The sequence below is a fragment of the Quercus robur genome, chromosome 5, assembly GCF_932294415.1.
Source record: "Quercus robur chromosome 5, dhQueRobu3.1, whole genome shotgun sequence".
NCBI lineage: Eukaryota > Viridiplantae > Streptophyta > Magnoliopsida > Fagales > Fagaceae > Quercus > Quercus robur.
The window spans coordinates 20,433,968-20,450,957 of NC_065538.1; the positions used below are offsets into that span (position 1 = coordinate 20,433,968).

Consider the following 16,990-nt stretch of genomic DNA (forward strand, 5'->3'; position numbering starts at 1 on the left):
TTTATACGAAAATTTTATAGACGAATGGATATTGAAAGGGACATATAATGCCTTGAAGTGTCTCAGGACACAGGACACCTTGAAGCCCCTGTCAGCCTTTGTAAACATTGAATAACGTTTTGGGGCATAAAAACACCTGAATAGCTCTAGGAGTACAAATTTTTATATTGAAACTACTGCTTCCCAATGCCTTCTTTTTCTCCTGTATAATACCAAGATAGCATGGGAGAAAAGGATGAAGATCAAAATGGTAACGTTTATATGCTGACCATTTTACTCTTAGTTTTAGATCTGGTACCAAGATCCTCAATAATCCATAAGAAAACTGTGCTCAGCCACAGCCCATTGCATGTTGGTTTTATGCCAATGAACCGGTCATGTCAGTGTCTATTAGGATATTCATGGCTTGGTGGGCTGATATCTGGCGCGGGAGGTTCAGTGTGCATTATTATTTATTAGTCGTTTCTATGTGAAAAATCAGCAATTGAAAGCTTTCCAAGTTTTGGGTTCTCTGAGTGTGTGCGAATATCAATGTGCAGTTATTTCACTATGTGGGCGTATTACTGTTAGGCGGTTGCTTGGATAGACCCAACAGAATATATTGCAATAAAATCTTAGTGTCGCCCCTTCAAGGATAGCCCAAGTGGTGGGTGATGTATCTTAAACATAAAGGTCCCAAGTTGTATCCACCATGTTATTGCTCGACTCATGGAGTTTTTGGGTCATCTTATGGGCAAAAAGTGGATGTTATTATTTATTTATGTTTTGGTATGCTCTGGAAAAATACCACCAGGATCCCCTCTAGATGTCTATTGTAGGAAAACCTGTCAAGTTTTCTATTTCAGTAATATTTTGTTCATTTATGTCTGTGAAATTATCCTCTTTAATTTCTTGTTTTACTATTTTTGCTTCTATCATTAAGTATTGTAGAGTTACTAGTTTTATGTTTGTTCCATCTTGTTTCATTTCTGTTTTTCCTTTCTTAGTCTTTTCTCATTTTCCATATTCTGTGACATGGTGTCCATATTTCCTACACTTAATACAAGCAATAGGTATGTCTATAGAATCTTTCAATTTTAGCAAACAACCTTTTTTATCTTTTAGGTGATTAGGTAGATTGTCTATCAATTTCATTATTACATCTTTTTGTTTCCTTTTTGGGATAATTACACTTTATCCACCTGTGGTTTGCCTCTAATTTGACTTGCCTTCCTGTGGTTTCAATTTTGACACTTTACCCACTTGTGATTCCCTCCGTTATTAATCTGTAACTCACCTCTCTTCCAGCTGTTACTCTAATACATAATATGTCAAAAACAAAAGTCCAAACAGATCAAAACACTCCTCACTCCCAAAACTCACTCCCATCCAACTTGCTCACCAAACTAAGATCCTAGATGCTACAATGTAATGCGCTTGAGATAACTGGGTTTTGATCGTGCAAGCAAATCGAGCCGAGGAAGAAGGAGACACAGTTGCTCCTCTGTTTAGCTTCTCAACATTGTTCAAGACAAATCGTAAGGAAATTGCTAACTTTGACAACCCATTAATTTCTTTATTTCTCGTTCTTTCTTAAAGCCACATATCTATCATTAAAAAGGGTAGTAGGCTTAAGGCCATCTTTGTGCTTATACAACATATGACTAAAGCTTATATCTAGGATCTTACCTCAAATTATGGATACACAAAACCCTCTGGTGATGGTGGCAATTTGGAGATCAAAAAATTATATTTGAATTTGATTAGTTTTTACTTAGTATTAAATAACAGAGGAAAATACAGAAAGCTCACTTGGAAAGATGGTGATGGTGGTGTGGCTTTTCCTATTGGTGAGCAAGTTGGATGTGAGTGAGTTTTGGGAGTGAGAAGTGTTTTGATTTGTTTGGGCTTTTGTTTTTGACATATTATGTGTTAGAGTAATGGTTGAAAGAGAGGTGGGTAATGGATTAGTAACGGAGGGAATCACATGTGGGTAAAGTGTCAAAATTGAAATCATGGATAGGCAAGTCAAATTAGAGGCAAACCATAAGTGGGTAAAGTGTAATTATCCCTTCCTTTTTCTTTTATTGACTTTGAGTGGGTTAGTTGATTTTAGTTCTTCCTTTTTCGTTACTTGGTCTATCTCTTTCTATTTAACGTCAAACATTTCCATTAATTCATTTATTACATCTTTCTCAAACTCTAATTTACTGATTTGTTTAACAATTTTATTATGTCTATCACATTGTTTCTTAGTATGTCCATATTGTTTACATTTATGACAAATAGTATTTCCAGTGTGTTTGTTATTTTTCTCATTATCTGATGACTCAGTGGTATTTAAAACTATTATGTCTCTTTTTCTGTCTATATCTAAAGGTGAATTTAAAATTTCTATCTTTTTAGTTAATTCTGCTAAATTATTATTTTGGGTATATATTATAGATCTTTCAATTGATTTTAGTCTTTCATCAAATTTTTCCTTTAAACTATCATTTTTCTTAGGACTGTTATTTGTCCATCCTTTGTTGACTAGTTCTTCTAGGGTACTCATTTGTCTTTCTTTTTCTATATCTCATTTTATATCTAATTTCTTATGTATAGCTTCTATCTTTACAATGGTATCATTTTGTCTTTCAATTTTCTCTAACATCTCTTTTACTAAGCCTTTTCTTATCATTCCTTTTTCTTTGTCTTCATCAATTATGTCTAGGTTCTTCTTTTGCATTATTTCTATAGCACTAGGATTCTTTCCTTTGTCTTCTATACATGCTGTTCTTTCTATTATTAGGTCATCTTTCTTATTATTACTTTTTTGTCTTTCTATGTCATCTTCTTCTTGCATTATTTCTATAGGACTACTTTCTTTCTCTACTTCTATCATTCCTGACTTTTTTTGCACTATGTGACTATCTTCTTTACTATTTGTCAGAATTGTTTTTAGTGTCTTTACGTCGTTTCTTTCATCAATTATCTCTATTAGACTATCTTTTTTCTATTTTTTATATCTTTTTTACTATTCTTTTGTCTATTATGCCAATTATCTATCATAGTTTTTGAAAGGGACATATAATGCCTTGAAGTGTCTCAGGACACAAGACACCTTGAAGCCCCTGTCAGCCTTTGTAAACATTGAATAACGTTTTGGGGCATAAAAACACCTAAATATCTCTAGGAGTACAAATTTTTATATTCAAACTACTGCTTCCCAATGCCTTCTTTTTCTCCTGTTTAATACTAAGATAGCACGGGAGAAAAGGATGAAGATCAAAATGGTAACGTTTATATGCTGACCATTTTACTCTTAGTTTTAGATCTGGTACCAAGATCCTCAATAATCCATAAGAAAACTGTGTTCTCAACCACAGCCCATTGCATGTTGGTGTTATGCCAATGAACCGGTCATGTCAGTGTCTATTAGGATATTCATGGCTTGGTGGGCTGATATCTGGCGCGGGGGGTTCAGTGTGCATTATGAGTCATTTCTATGGGAAAAATCAGCAATTGAAAGCTTTCCAAGTTTTGGGTTCTCTGGGTGTGTGCGATTATCAATGTGCAGTTATTTCTCTATGTGGGCATATTACTGTTAGGTGATTGCTTGGATAGACCCAACAGAATAAATTGCAATAAAATCTTAGTATTGCCCATTCAAGGATAGCCGGTGATGTACTGTAAACATAAAAGTCTCAAGTTGTATCCACCATGTTATTGTTCGACTCATGGGGTTTTCAGGTCATCTTATGGGCAAAAAGTGGATACTATTATTTATTTATGTTTTGGTATGCTCCGGAAGAATACCACTAGGATCCCCCTCTAGATGAGATGAATAATCAGTGCATGAGTTCTCTTTTGAATGGGTTCAACAAAAATTAATGCAACCTTCTAGAAAAGTTTGCTAATAACAAAAGATAATTTATATACAAAGTTTCTCAGAGGTGATTTTAAATTAAACACTATATTTTAAAATTTTCAATTAAAATTAAAATTTTAATAGTTTCAATTCGTCCTCCTTTTAGTCAATCATTGTTAATCGAAAGAAATAAAAAATAACAAAATTGTAGTTGTGAAGGGAGTGGGATGAATAGAAAGCCCCACAGGCCCAACGCTCAGAAAAACTGAATGTGGGAGGGAAAGATATTGGGTCCAACCCAAGGCAGCTATAGAGAGAATGAGACAAGTAGTGACAATAAATAATGAAAGGACTACAGCAAGACCAAACCCGCTAAGGAACCTCATTAGCGCTCGACATACGGCCAAAGAGAATCTTATCCTTGATCCAAATAAGGAGATGGGTAGGTCATGGAGGAGGCGAGAAGCCCTTAAAAACCAACAAAGAACTACAACTAACGAACCTTCCCTGGGAAGGTAGCTCCTAAATCGAATAACATTCACTTTCGTATTAAATGACTGTACCTACTTTTTTTTTTATAGGTAAAGGACTGTACCTACTAGATAGATCGCATTTAATACTGAATGATCTATCAGAACAGTGCTCTCCACCCATTTATCTACTCACTCCCTCAAAAGGAAAGAAGAGATTTCTAATAGGATATGTATCTTCTTCTTCTCCCCTTCACCACAAAAAAAATTAGAGAGAGAAAGAAGTCATTGGTATAAAACTATAAATAGGACTCTTTCCCTATTTGGGGAGGGGGGCCGGGGGGTGGAGATAGAAAAATTAGAGAGAGGTGTAAAGTTTTAAGTGCTTATTCTCATTAGTCTTATGATTCAGTTTCCTACCTATTTCTCCCATTGTGTATTTCATTCCAAAACATTACAAACTAATTGTGTTGCTCATTTTCTTTTTTGTATATTGATCCCACTAGTTAATACATCTCTTGAATCCGAAAGTCACACACACGTGAATCACATATAATATTTCATCACCAAAAATACTTTAAAATGACTTTTAAATTCCCAAACTGATAAATACAATTCAATAAAGATGTGATCATTATGTGAGTTTTTTGAACAAAAATATAACCTAGTGTTCATGGGATGGGGTTTTGATTCCTAGACAAGTCTCAGGTATAATTTATTTAATTTTTCAATACTTTCAGTTAAAAATTACTCTATGAGGTGAGGAATTGGAACGATTTAAAAACTTCAAGGTTTTATTAGAGGTGTTTTAAACTAAGGTAAATACAAAAACCATCATTGAGTTTTGGGCTAATATCAGGTAATACTAAGACTTCTCAAAAATATCCAAATTGTTTCCCAAGCACAAATGACAGTTAATACCATTTGAAAGTTCCCTACTCCTCTAATAGCTTATATTGACTTCACAAGTCTCACAATAACTGCATTATAGTAATTATATGCGCAAGAACGTGTCTAAATAGTCAATGATGGTTAAACAAAAACTAGAGTTAGGGAATGATTCGAATGAAGCAGGAGAAAGCAGGGAATGCGATGTTAAAGTGACCTTTGTGCTTAGTAAACAAATTGAATACTTTTAAACTGCTTTGGTAGCACTTGGCATTAACCCAAAACCTCAGGGATAATTTTTTATCCTTTAAACTATAGGATTTCATTTGGAATTATCCCAAAACTGTAAGGGACGCTTTTATTCATATTTTGCTTTCTTCAAACTTATTAGCGGATGACTGATTTGTGTCTTCATTCTTGAGCACATTGCTCGAGTTGTATTAATGGAGTTACTTTGAACAAACTCTTTATAATATACATCAAACTAACTTAATAAAGATGTGACAAAATGTAACCTACAGCTACAAGCACATTATTGATCAAACCAGGCCTAAACACTGTTGTTAAATTATGGTCAGTGATACAGCCTTTCCCTATTGAGCAAGTCAACCAGATATCATTCATAATCAATTAGTAATTTTTTAAAAGCTCCAGTTCATGTGTACTCTGGCCAACTCAAAGCATTGAACTCCTCTTCATTATCTGTATGACAGTATTTCTGTGGTCCAAACCTCAGGAAACATGAATCTCCAACACCTAACAGATTTACTAACCATATCTCTTGAGATGAAGGCCAGCAAAAGTAACTGAAAAACCATAAACTTTAATGATCAGATCGGATCAAAACGATAGGAGCTGAAATTGTTATCATCAGTCACATAGACTTTTGTTGCAAAATGTAAAAATAAAACTGAAGAATAGGAAGAACAATTAAATAGAAAAGAAAAGCATGGTAAGCATACATAGATGCAAATTTTGGGCATTGGCAATTCTCATGGACTACAAAGAAAAGAAACTAAAGAAACACCAACAAAAATCAAGTAGCAGAACTGAAATGATACAACGCAAGAAACTTTTTAAAAAAACCTGGAAGCCAAAGTCTCAGGCTAGGATCAAGTTACATTTGTTAATGTTACACCACTTAAGAACTCTTTATTGGATTATTTTGAAATTTCTATCATTAGATTACATATCGTCTTTGTTCTTAAGATACATATCAAGTTGTGGTAATTGGATGTTATACTATTTGATCTATAAACTCATATTTTATGTATACTTTAAAGCACAAAACTTGAAATTTAACATTTTGCAAGCATAGAAGGTATAGAGTGACTATAATCAAACAATGGATTTATCAAATAAGACTTCCAATTGTAATATTAATAAAAGTAAACTAGGTATAACTCGAAACTGATCATATATATTTGGAGAAAGCAGAAGAAAAATGCCAACATCAAATTTATCATCCACAATATGACTCTCTAGGTATGTAACTGAAAATAATCATCTGCATAATTGAAAATATTCAAGCTAAGGATAGACAATATTTATCTTGAGAAACAGGGACCAGTAAAAGGAATGACAATATGACCAGTCATTATTAACGTGGAAAATTTTAAACTATTAAGGAGAAAAAAATTTTATGTGACCAACCCAATCTAATCTATTAAGGATCCATCGATGACCCCAAATTTTCGGACTAAGGCTTTGTTGTTGTTGTTGTGAGTCAACATCCTTTTTCAGTTTTCTCTATCACATTCTTAGTAATCATCTTTTATACCTCATTATATTAGCAGAAAATATAAGGTGTATTTACAAATCTGCGAGTTTAGCATTCAAGGATGATAGCTAGATCACTCCAGTTCTATACAAAAGACATTTCTCATATATGAAGATTACCTGAAAGGCCAATATGGTTGAGAAAACCCATTCTTTTCATTTTGATATATGAAGGTTCATCACTGAGGTAGAATAACACCAGCTAGAAGTCAAATTTCTAATCTTTCTGCCTCAGATACTGTCGAGTTCAATGGGGTCAATGGTTTCAAGTCATCAGTTGTTTCACTCTTCAACTGGCTGCTTAGAATTTGCAGATCATCTGGGGGACATTTGCCTGCAGGATTCTGTGGTGAAGTTTGACAGAAACATTCAGGCCAAGGATTTGCATAGAAAGACTCTGGTCGAACACGTTGATGGGGTCTACCAAAGTTTTTTTTGAGCATGACACGCCTAACAGCTTCATCAAAACCTTCTCTCCACCCTTTCTCCCAATTAATGAAGATACGGGCTAGAGCTTTCCTGTCAGGTCTGATTGTAGTCTGGAAGCCATTGTAGAGGCGGTGTCCAAGGAGATTGTTTGCGAAGTTGCTTGGATCATCATATGTTGGCATGAAAATGTTCGACTGGAGACAAACCACGTAATCAACAGCAGACTGTAACAGCCCCCCAGTGTTCTCAACAAGCTCATCTGTATGTTCCACAGAGCTATGGTTCTCAAGGCGAGGAAAAAGCATCTGAAATGGTTTCATGAATCGATGCCTACAAAAAAGTTCCCCTGAAGCTAGGTATATTCGAGTAGAATTGTCAAACCCCATTGCATGTAGAATAAGACCAACCTGCAGCGAAAAGAGACACGACAAAATGAAGGCATGGCCAGTCTATGGCCTATTACCAAAATCATCAGGAAAATACCACAAGCACAATGAAGTCACTCATTCCGTGTGTAACATATTAATCTTCTAATAAGCCTTGACAAGCTTTGACCTGGCAATGTAAGGAATAAAAACTAAAAAATTTCCAGAAACAGATTGAAAAACTGTGACAAGCAAGATCACCTCTTCTGGAGTTAATGGGCATTTTCCAATGGCCCTCCTTTTGCCATAATTGAGTACTTTCGATTTAAAATTGTCCTTTCTATACTTCTTCAATATCGCTTGCTCTTTAGGTGTAAATATATTCAAGCACCTATTTATCACATTATCATATCTTTGAGGTTAACCATTAACAGTATTCTCATTCAAAAAATTTTAAAATCAGACTTCATTTACTGTTTAATATAAATTTATTTTTTAGGTAAGTAATACACACAATCAATGGTTTTGAACCCACGATTTCACCCTTCACCTTGCTCTTACAGGAAAAAGAGTTGTCATCTAAGCTAGAGCTCATTGCCTCATTATCCATAAATTTATTATAATCCCCAATCAGCAATGTTGAAGCATACTAAAGGAAAATCTTTAAAAACCAGAGGAATTTTATCCAGTAGATCTACAAGAGAGTAACCATCAAATTGTGCATAAATGGGATCACCGAGAGCTTGCCATGAAACTGCTCCCAGAAAAGTCAAAAAAGAAACTCCCTTTCAACACTTCTAGAAGGCTCATTTATGCAGGTTTTTATGTGGGCCCTACACCCCATAAATCCACCATTTTTTCCCTCCAAATTGCAATATAAAGGTCCAGAAACTGCTAAAACTACACAATCTAAACCTCAAATTGCGTCAGTTACAAACTTTAACAAACAAGGAACTAAGTAGGAGCAGCAGTTAGTCTCTTTGGACTCGTGTGATTGCTAATATGTACATCACCCACCCCAAATATTAAGGAAGAAAATAATAAAAAGTGAGAAATTTTTTTTTGAAAATATGTCAAAGAAATTAAAATCAGATGTGCACACATCTTTTGTTTCTTTTTATAGGCCAAGATTCACAAAGGAAATTAACAGAATAGAAAAACAAGCACGCATGTTCTTTGGGAAGTCACTAAATTTTAGTGTTGATGTGTTCCACTGACCCTCATCTCAAACCTTACATCATGGGAATCCTTGATACATTACCCGCACAGGACTTGGAACAAATGCACATGCCCACACAATAATATGCATTCAAGTATGCATCATGCCATCAATATTTAGCACACCTTTAGTTTAGCAACAACTGACATCTTATAATTTATAACTATTTTGTTCCTAACAATGCTACCATGCATGATAGTATCAGACTATTTACATAAGAGAAGCCCCATCCAAGACATAAACAGGATACCCATCTGACATAGGATAGATTTGGGGAATCTGTCTATGTGTTCTTGTGGTGGGCTTTAGGATAGGAAAACTAATGATATTGGGATTAATATGATGAGGGTAAGGCTTAAGATTTTGTAGATTGAACTGTGCTGGCAAAAGGAGGCTGGAAATTGACAAACATGCTTGCTAGAAATACTGGACAGCACCAAAAAATTTAACACAGACATTTTCACTGTTTTTTTCCTATGTCACTATCATTTAACAGCACCTATTCCAATAGGTGGTGTTAAACCAGGGAGAGGGAATATGTATCAAGATATATTTCTTTCTCAAATTCTCATAAATATAGTTAAACCCTACTACAGAATCTACAGATAGATAGGATAATTGATATAGCCTGATAGATAAATGAGCAATGCTTGTACAATTCTTTACTGTTCAAAAAAATAACAAATATATTAGTGGTCATTTTACCACTTACCATAAACACATTTTCCTATAACCAAATAAAATATGCAAACACAGCCCTTAAAGTAGGCAAAAAAATCAATCAATTAGTAAGTATCCAATCCCCAGCCCCCTTTCACATGCACAAGCAAATACAAGTCTATGAAAAAATTATAATAAAATTAGATACATACCCAGAAAATGCCAGCATATCCATCTCGAAACGAAGATGTATAGACATGAATTGACCTTGAGACCGGAGCTTATCAACTATCAATTGACTTAACTTCATAATATGTGGCTTAAATCTCAGAGCATCATAGTTAACTCTGCATCTCAATCTTTGGTACTCAGGGTTGTCAATTTCTTCTGCCAAACAGTGAGAAAAGGGGGTGAGATAAATGGCACCATGTTCCTTCATCTTCTCTAAAGCAACTGTAGTATACCAACTGATAGGAGCATCTCTATTGGGTTTAATCTAAGTCAAGTCAAAGGGAAATAAATGTGAAAAAGAGGAATGTTAACATTTCAAGTACATAGAAGAACTTCAAATATTTCTGCTCATGGTTGTAAAGAAAACAGTAATGTTCAACCTGGAAAGCTTTAATCTTCTTGGTTTTCCCTTTCTTGTGAATTTCTTGTATACTTTTAACAATCTGAACATCAGACCTCAACATCCTGATAAAATGTTCAACATCATAGATATCATGGAAACCACTGAATAGAGTAAAAATATTGTGAGTTATTTAATCAGAATTAGAAAGCAAGATTTGACAAGAAAATAAATAACCAGGGATCATGCATTCTTAGGACAGAAGCTTCTTGCGAACTGATGCTCAGTGGCATATCAAATAAAACACAGCAAATTGCCATAGTTAGATGACAATCTTTACCTGACTGCTTCGTTCAAATTCCAGAGGGAACCAATAGTAAAATACCTTGCACTCAACTACAAGCATTTCACATAAATTTGAAAAAGATGATGTGTAAAAGAAATGTCAATCATTATATTATTTGAGAATGCAATGGCAGCCAGGCCATGAAATACAGAGAATCAGATGCTAATAATTGGAAAAACCCCAACTAAGTTGTATATTTAAATAGTGAATTATATAAAAGCCATAGATGCATAAATTAACCTTGCACTCTAATAGATAATTTCTCCACATATTCAGTTACTTTTCCCCAATCTATGATCTTAATTACTAAAAATGCCACTCTTAAATTGAAATATGAATATACCAGATTTCAATTTAATTGAGGATAAGTTCTGAACATTAGACGGGGCTAGAGGACCATTAGTTATAATCAAAACTTTCAGATAGAAAAAGCTTTCAAAAATGGCACATTTTTTTTTAAACATTGGGCATTCAATGCATTTAGTCACATATAGTGATATAGTACAAAATAAATGTACTAAAAAAAAGAAAAGAATATTGATTTGAGCAAGCAACATGTGTTTCTAAATCAGAAAAGTTTGAAACAGGTACACAATAATACATGTCTGAGTATGATGACGACAATTCAATGATTTTAAAGGAAGGTGGGAACTCTCATAGGTGAACCAATCACAATGGAGATTTGAAAGTGAATGGTGAACAAGGAGGAGGAAGATGGAGTAAAAAACAAATTGTTCCCTCTTTGTTTTTTATAATAAATTGCTCCCTTTTATGAATCTTCTAAAAACTAAGAACAAAAACACCAACATGCCTTAATACTCATTCGATATTTTTATTAACCAACTCTCTCTTATTTTAGTATAATAACACTTATATATACTCAAAAATCTTAGATTTTCCTAATGGAACTAAAACTCCTGCTTTGACTGCTAAACGAAATCCTACTTAACTAAAAAAAGACTGTTAAACAAAATCCTAATTGAATTGAACCAAAACCCACAAATAAAGACCCATAAACTAAGATTTATTTATCAATAAAACAAAACTTAAGGCCTACAACAATGACCTACAAATGCGACAATTACAGAATTGTGAAAATTCTCTTCACTCCAGAAAAGCCAAATAAACAGAGATAAAATACTAAAAACCTAATGAATGTTCTTGGGATTTGTCTTAATTTTAGGCTTAAAAAGAAGATATTTTTTCTCTAATTACACTAAGGTTTCGTCACTGCTTAGCCAAAAAGCCTATTTGACAGATCATGATAAATTTTCAATTTCACAGCGGTATCACACAGATATTTGGAATCTGCATCAAGCATCTCAAAATTTTAAGGCAAAACCATACCCTTTATCTTACATTCCTTGAAACCCTTAAACCCCCCAAGTTCTACCCAATGATTAGCCATCAAATGGATACTAGAGACAGCCCCAAAGAACCCAGTTTAGTAGCTGCCAGAAATTTCAAGAAGGCCATTTGATCATTTCCATTTTCTTGCATCCATTGATATTCAAGCTTTTCAAACCTTATTCAACTTATAACAACAAAAAAAATTAATTAATTAACAAAACTGCATTCTACAATTCAGAACCCTAAAAGCACAAATTCTCCAAAATTTAAGCTTACCATATAAGCATTCTTAGACAGATGTCAAATGTGTCCTATGTCACCTAAGCTACATGTTCCATTAAACATGCCACTCCCCAAAATCACAAAAATCACTAACTCTTACTGGTTATCAATCAAATATTGACTACTATAAAATCTTAGATACTCTAAATAAAACGACACAAAGAAACTTCACTTAGATGGAAAAAATATTGCTCCATATTCACATTAACTATCCATTTGTTAAAGTTGATTGCATTATTTGAATGACTAGGTAGATACCAATTTATGAACACAATGAAATTATTCTAATACTTCCTTTCTTTGCATTGCAAAACTAGTTAAGATAGCAATTTTGGACGTTACCTTTCACTCAGTATTTCCCTTTCAGGGGTTTAAACTTTAAACAGATGAGTGCAGAGTGCTTGTAGTTGGTCATTTCTTATTCTCCATCTTTTGGAAGTTATTAGGAGGCTTCTTTTGTAATTGTGGTTTCTCATCTTTTTATACATAACAATTTCATTTATTCTTCTTCTTTCTTGCTAGGTACTTAAATTCTATTATCACACTAAAAACTTGAATGTAATTGGTCTTAGCTTCTCCAGATAGTCAAACAGTAAATGCAAACGGAGTCCTCCATTTGGGGGCCCTCTTAGATTAACCTGCAACTATTGAATAGGAGAATTTTCAGGAATCAATTTGTTTAATCTGTGTTCCTGCATGGATGTCTAAAGTATTCACTCACAGAAGAGATGAATAATACAGCAATTATAAGAACAAATACATCAGACCAAACAGATTGGATAAATTTAAAGTCATACAAGGTACAACTATTTGAAAATAGATACCTGTTATCATGCCAAAAGGAGTTTGTGCCCAACTTAGGTAGCACTAGTGTAGCATTCATGATTCGTGCAACGACAACCGAATTAACAATCTAACAACATCCAAAAGAGCGTATATTAATTTACATGAAACAACTCCATGATAAAATAAACACCCTCATGTTAATGCTAACTTCATTTAGCATACAGAAAATATGGAATCTTAAAATTCTGGCTTGGCAATAAAATTTGAATAGCCTCACTTATCATGTAAAAGCATTTAGTTCGCTTCTTTTGTTTTATACCAAAACAATAGAGCTAATATGATATTTGTCTAGTATCCCACAAGAAAATTATAAGGACCCAAGAGTAAAAAAGTGAAATGAAGTTCACAGCAGGGGAAAGGATACCAACCCCAATACGTTGCTGGTTCAGACCACCATTACAGCGAACAAGCAGATAGCCATTACTCTCACTTGGAGCTGGAGGAGCTGCCACAAGGTAAAAGACAACCAAAAATTCTAAAGAAGTTTAGCACAAAAATATCTATCAAAAAAGAGTATGGGCAGTTTTTATTAAGCACTGCCTTATTAAACACAGTACACACAAGATTTTTTGAAACTAAAATTATGACTTGGAAACATGTTTTCAATCCTCAACAATTTCACAATATTTTCAACTCAAATCTTATATGGCAAGCAATTACGGAAATATGGGCCCACACATTTTGAGTTAACGAAAAACTAATGTGCACTAACAATTGCCCAATGCAACTACAATACTTTTATAATATTTTTAACTCAAATCTTATATGGCAAGCAATTCCTGAAATATGACCCCACCATGGCACCATTGATATTACTTTTTCAACCACCCGTAATAATATATGTCACCTAGATTTATTGTGATAATGCCATGGGGCTAGCATTTTCTTGTAAATAAATAAATTTATTTTCTAAAAGCAAAAAACATAGAATTTTTTTTTTTTTTTTTTTTTTTTTTTTTTTGTCTTTTCTTCTGATAAGTTTAGCATAAAATTCACACAATGTTATCATAGGAGCATTGTTTGAGAAAACGAAAAGTACATACGAGGTCAATGAGATCGTGGCACAGAAGATGACCTCCAATCACCAGAATCAGCAGCACCTCTCCAAAGTTGCAAAACTGTTGTTAACAAACAAGTCATAATAAGTGACATTCAGAATTCCAAATGATAACCTCAATTATCTGAAGCAAACAAAACAAAACAAACCTGGGAGCCATAGGCGGAGGACCGAGAATTGGCGGCGGCGGTGGTGGAGGATGAAAGGAGGAGGAAGGAGATGGTGCAGATGAAGAGCACTAGTACAACCACCACAATTGATAACCTCCATACCATGCCCTTCAATGGATGATAATGCCCTACCCTGATTGCACCACCAATCATCATGATTTTATATAAATCAAAACATCAAAATCACTATCAATAGTTGAAGAGAGTTTTAAGATAATTACAGCTTTTTAAGTATAATCTGAAACTACATGATGACGATGTTGAAGGCCAAAATTTCACAAAAAGCCAATTCCATGAAAAATAAAGAAGGCCCAATTCAAGCAGCAAGAAGAATCAACATTAAGGCCCAATTTATGTTCAGATTTACAGCAAAAAGGTCATCAAAAAGTCCAGCAAAATCCAGTGAAAGAACTGGGCCGGGATACCCAGAGGCTGCCAGAGGCCCGGGATCCTCAGGTAATGCAGCACAGTTACTGTGGGATTGAAACGGCTCAAGAGAGGTACCACGAAATACAAGAAATGAAGAACAGAGATGTCCTTCTCAAGTACCCACTGGTGCAGCAAAGAATCATAAAGTATAAAGCAAATATTCATGAACAAAGGAGCTGTACCACAAGGAACCAAGAATGAGAAAATCATACGTAGAAGCAACTGGAAGAGAACTTTCAACCCAACAGTAAAAGATTCCAATTATTTGGGAATAATGACAACAAGGAAATAACACCGACAGCTAAGTTTGAAAAGTGAGAAATCTTGAAGGAAGAGAGATTGAAGGCTAGGACGCCCCGGAATGGAAAGTCAGCAAGTGACTTTTAGAGAAACAGTATTAAAAGATGAAAACCATGAGAAAAAAGGGAAGAGACCAGCTCCTAAGAAAATGACACAGCACGAGCTCTGAGGGGAAAAAGAAAGAAATCACTAGTACCATGGAGCCCTAGAAAACACACTATAAAAGGAAGAGAAAACCCATGTTGAAAGGGAAGAGAATTTTCAGTAGGGAGAATATCAAAACAGAGTCATTAGAACTCTGTAAAATTTAAGAAAAACAGAGGAATGTCTCCCAGTATCCTAGAAACAGCCACTATAGCACATACTTGGATTCAAAAGGATTCAAACTTTGCAAGTCTTAGAGGCTTGAATAGCCATCAAAGTCTGTAATTTTTGAGCTTATTTGAATCTTGTATCACGTCTTAGTGAGCACATTTGTAATCCACAATCAAGAAAAATAATGAAATATTTCATATTGATTTGAGAATTTCTAACAATTACTTTGCATATTTCTTTACTGCTTCTTGCTGCTCAATACATATATATTCTTGCTTGTAAAGCTGAGTCCCTGCCCAAGCAAAGCCACTCAGACTTGAGTTCCAAATCCCACAAGTCTTGTGCAAAAGCATAAGTCTGTAAGAATTGGGGCCAGGATCCTCGTGGCTGAATCATCCTTATGAAATTCATTTACATATATGTATATGTATTAATATATATATATATATATATATATCCTAATCTAAGAAACTAACAATCATTTGAAGATATGTGCATTGTATAGTTGTTCTTGTGTAAGACCTATAAAGGTAAAAGGAAAGGACAAAACTCCATTGCATAACAAGCATGGAGAAAGATTGTATAGTGCACAGAACCAGAGATTCTGGGTTCTTACAGGCCTAATACGCCCCGGGATCCTACGACAGTACATCCCGGGATCCCACGACAGTACGCCCGGGGAGGAATCGCATTTTTGCCTTGAGGAGATTTATGTGACTTGCGCACAACTTGGTTCGTAATCAGCCCCCATTTAGCTGCGGTGAACCAAGCCCAGTCCACCAAAACACAACTATTTGGCCCAGGATCCTTGGGCCTGTGTGCTAAAGAAAAAAGCACTCTCACAGACGATAAGCATAATCTTGAAGATAACTCTGCAGAGCACTTTGTTGAGAAGATTGAGTCACAAACAAACTCATGATCATCTTCATCTGCTCCCGTGGATGAAGCAACATTTGGTGATATATGATATATCTTTATCCTGCGTAACGGTAATAATGAAATTGTTTGGTTTTTGAAAATTGAAATTTGTGCTTATTGGTGGCCGCTCCATGGATCTATATTGGGCTCGAGGTTGGAGAGGCTGAGGAACGAGAGTGAGTGGTTTTCTAATGGGGCTGGCTCTTTTGATTTATATTAGTTTTGAGGGTAATGGATTGGATCTCAATCATGGGTTTTAGTGCTAATGTTTTTTGGGTCTAGACATTGGCCTGTTACTTTGGAGTTTTGAATTTTTTTTTTTTAAAAATAATGGAGTTTGAAGTTTCAAGTGCATATTTTTGGGTGTCACCATTATACTAGGGTTAATAGTTCATTTGAATGGGTTTTGGAGGTGCATGGCTAGTGAAGGAATTAGGAAATGGGTTGAATGGTAGTTGAAACAGTGAGTTTTATTATTGATTGATGATAGTTACATGCTGTGTGTACAGGATATACATGTGTTTTGAAAACACGATTTCACAATTATAACTAAAATCAAGTTTTTAAAACATGATTTCAAATAAAGTATATATGGCAGTGTATAACTTAGCATGTACAACGATAATTAGCATTGTTCGTTTAGCAATGACAATGAGAGATTGAACATAAATTTGTGTTTGGTTGCCAATAAAAAATTGAAATCTATTTTCTTGTTTTTCTAGCCACATGATCTCTATTAGCAATAAGATGGAACTAATAACAGAAAT

General features: G+C 34.5%; 1 protein-coding gene across 2 annotated transcripts; it reads right to left on the bottom strand.

Annotated features, from left to right (window-relative positions):
• Positions 1–5,507: 5,507 nt before the first annotated feature.
• On the bottom strand, positions 5,508–16,506 carry LOC126725457 (O-fucosyltransferase 1-like). Of its 2 annotated transcripts, none has more exons than XM_050430212.1 (11): positions 16,150–16,506; positions 14,483–14,514; positions 14,241–14,394; positions 14,074–14,152; positions 13,403–13,479; positions 13,013–13,101; positions 10,251–10,335; positions 9,852–10,135; positions 8,022–8,151; positions 7,087–7,802; positions 5,508–5,993 (listed from the first exon to the last, which is right to left on the bottom strand). In XM_050430212.1, exons 3-10 carry the CDS (start codon positions 14,364–14,366, stop codon positions 7,176–7,178), a joined length of 1,497 nt encoding a protein of 498 aa, XP_050286169.1. In that variant the 5' UTR covers positions 14,367–14,394; positions 14,483–14,514; positions 16,150–16,506; the 3' UTR covers positions 5,508–5,993; positions 7,087–7,175. The 2 variants fall into 2 exon arrangements, with proteins under 2 accessions (XP_050286169.1, XP_050286168.1); XM_050430211.1 differs by having other exon boundaries at positions 10,251–10,374.
• Between the last annotated feature and the right edge of the window lie 484 nt (positions 16,507–16,990).

What these genes read in the sequence shown, in the direction of transcription:
- LOC126725457 (XM_050430211.1), bottom strand. Translation starts at nt 14,366, where the DNA reads ATGGTATGGAGGTTATCAATTGTGGTGGTTGTACTAGTGCTCTTCATC. An exon ending in TCCTTTTGGCATGATAACAG is followed by an intron (nt 10,375 to 13,012) that starts GTATCTATTTTC and finishes TACTCTATTCAG; the next exon opens with TGGTTTCCATGATATCTATG. An exon ending in GCCCATTAACTCCAGAAGAG is followed by an intron (nt 7,803 to 8,021) that starts GTGATCTTGCTT and finishes TTTTCGCTGCAG; the next exon opens with GTTGGTCTTATTCTACATGC.